The sequence below is a fragment of the Puntigrus tetrazona genome, chromosome 13 (genome assembly GCF_018831695.1).
Source record: "Puntigrus tetrazona isolate hp1 chromosome 13, ASM1883169v1, whole genome shotgun sequence".
Classification (NCBI taxonomy): domain Eukaryota; kingdom Metazoa; phylum Chordata; class Actinopteri; order Cypriniformes; family Cyprinidae; genus Puntigrus; species Puntigrus tetrazona.
Window position 1 is genome coordinate 21,578,221 of NC_056711.1, and position 2,500 is coordinate 21,580,720.

At 34.6% G+C, this 2,500-nt stretch overlaps 1 protein-coding gene across 1 annotated transcript in view; it reads left to right on the forward strand.

Moving 5' to 3' along the window:
* LOC122356256 (cilia- and flagella-associated protein 46-like) overlaps nt 1-2,500 on the forward strand; it is a 64,696-nt gene that overhangs the window by 42,217 nt on the left and 19,979 nt on the right. Inside the window, 3 exon segments of the mRNA XM_043254788.1 lie at nt 743-903; nt 1,135-1,248; nt 2,112-2,273. Coding sequence (XP_043110723.1) covers nt 743-903; nt 1,135-1,248; nt 2,112-2,273 — 437 coding nt within the window.

Consider the following 2,500-nt stretch of genomic DNA (forward strand, 5'->3'; position numbering starts at 1 on the left):
ACATTTTTACTGCTTTTCTTTTGCACCTTTTGGGGTTTACAAACTTTTGAACGAGAAAAGTCTGTGTATGTTAGCATGTTAAAGGTTTATAACATGTCACAACATAAAGAGACATTTTTACTAATAAGTATTTGTTCACTTTTTATCGTAGTCAGAATAATTATTGGTAAATAACGCAGTCGCTAAATAATAGTTATTTAAAATAATGGTAAAATTATTATTAGACATAAAAAATGAAAAGCTTACACTAATGGATAGCAGAAAGAGCAATTCATTCATTCTTTATTCTTTATTCTATGCTGAATTTTTTAAAATAAAACTGTAAAACTAAAAAGTGTAATATTATGAAATATTTATATATCACATTAACTGATGTAACTTTATGAGATGATGCATGTAAAAAGAGCATAAGAACACAAAACAATAAAAAAATATTTTTTAAATTTATTGAACTTCTCATGTAATGTCAGTGGTGTCAAATATTTCAGATGCAGCTGAAATGACAACAAAAAAAGCATATATTTATTTGTTGTGCGATCAAAATGATCCTTAGTTAGAGTTTAGCGTTCACAAAACTCTACGCCGGAGTAATGATGCTGAAAAACACAGCAATAAATTACATTTTAGCAGATGTCATGTATAGAAACAGGCATTATGAATTGTAATAATATTTCATAATTTTTACTGTATTTTTGATGCAATCAATGCAGCCGTGGTGAATTTGTGAACGTGTTGATTGCAGAGGAGCGTGTTGCGGTGTGTGTGTGTGAAGTGCGTCCGGTCGGCCGCCTGGAGCGTCTGGTGCGCTCACACACACTGCTGGCTCTCACCGAGGACCGCTCATCTCTCAAACACCAGCAGCATCTGCTGACCGCCTACAGCTTCACGCTGCACATCTGGAGGGTACGACCTCACACACGCGTATCAGTGGAGAGCTCATCTAGCTCAAGAAACTGACGCTGTTTTCCGGGATCACACACGAACACATGTTTATTCATCTCAGCTTCACAAAAACAGACTCAGTGTTCCTCCAAATCAATAAAAACATACTTCTTTTTTATGGGATTACTGGCAATACTGTAACGCATTACTTTTAAAAGTAACACTGGTCACATGTACTGCTGGGGAATTTAGGTATCTATGGCGACCGCACAGGAAGTGATGAATGATTGGACGGAAGGTCAAGACGTGAGATCGGCCAGCTCCAGAAAAGACAAGGAGAGAGCAGACGACAAGAAGAACAAACAGGTGAGACCGGAGAGGAACAAATCACCTTTTTGCCCTTTAGATGTAGGCCTTTTTACTGCTTTTCTTTGGCACTTTTTGGGGTTTACAAACTTTTGAATCAGTTTATGTTAGCACGTTGAAATATTATTACATGTCACAACATAAAGAGACATTTTTACTAATATGTATTTGTTCACTTTTTAGAATAATCATTAGTAAATAATGCAGTCAGGGAATAATATTGTTTTTAAATAATTATTATTAATTATTAGACATAAAAAATACTATTTAAAGGCTCTTCATTCTATGATACATTTATTAAAAATGGAATATTGTGAAATATTTTTACTATTTAACATAAACAATGAATATATTTTAAAATGTAAATATTTATATATTTATTATTTTATATTTAAAATATTTTAAAATGTAATTAATATAGAACGCTGATTTACATTTCTAATGATTATCAATGTTAAAAAAGCCATATTTTTATGGAAACTGTGATGCATCTTATTTTTCTGACGATTTAAAAGCATTTATTTGAAATAGAAATCTACTGTAACATTATAAAGGTCTTTCCTTTTGATCAATTTAATGCATACTTGTTTTATAAAATTATTAATAATTAATTTTATTTCTTTTTAAGCCTAACTTACCCCAAACATTTAAATGCCATCATAATACCTTTGCATTAGAGGCAAAATATCAAACGTTTACTATTATTATTATTATTTATTTAGTTTTTTATTTATTGTAACAATGTTATTATAGCTTCATATTTTGAATTCTGCATTAAAATGCCTTTACTGTGTAATGCATCCTCGATGAATAAAAGTGTGGATCTATGGCAGAAATCTTGTGTGTGTGTATGCATGTTTCAGCCGTCTCCCGTTGAGGACAAAGGCCGAGTTAAAGCAGCAGACGCGCGTCTTCCCATCAGCCCCGAGCAGTGGGCTCAGTTCCAGTGTCCTGAAGAGGTCCGGCGGGCCTTTCTCTCGGACGCCGGTCCGTACAGCATCAACAGCACATCCATCAGAGCACAGGTCAGACATCTCCGTGTGCTTAAACAACCCTCGGCTGACAGATAATCAAACACGATCCGGCGGGAACGTTTCCGATCGACCGCAGCTGCGTGAAGGAGAAGAGGAGAAATTGATCTTTAGAGTGAAACGATACTATCTGCGACTTAAAGCGTCTTCCTCATCGATGCAAGCAATAACACCGTATGAGTAAAAGAGCAAAGAGGCTATTTGAAAACCGTCATGGGTTG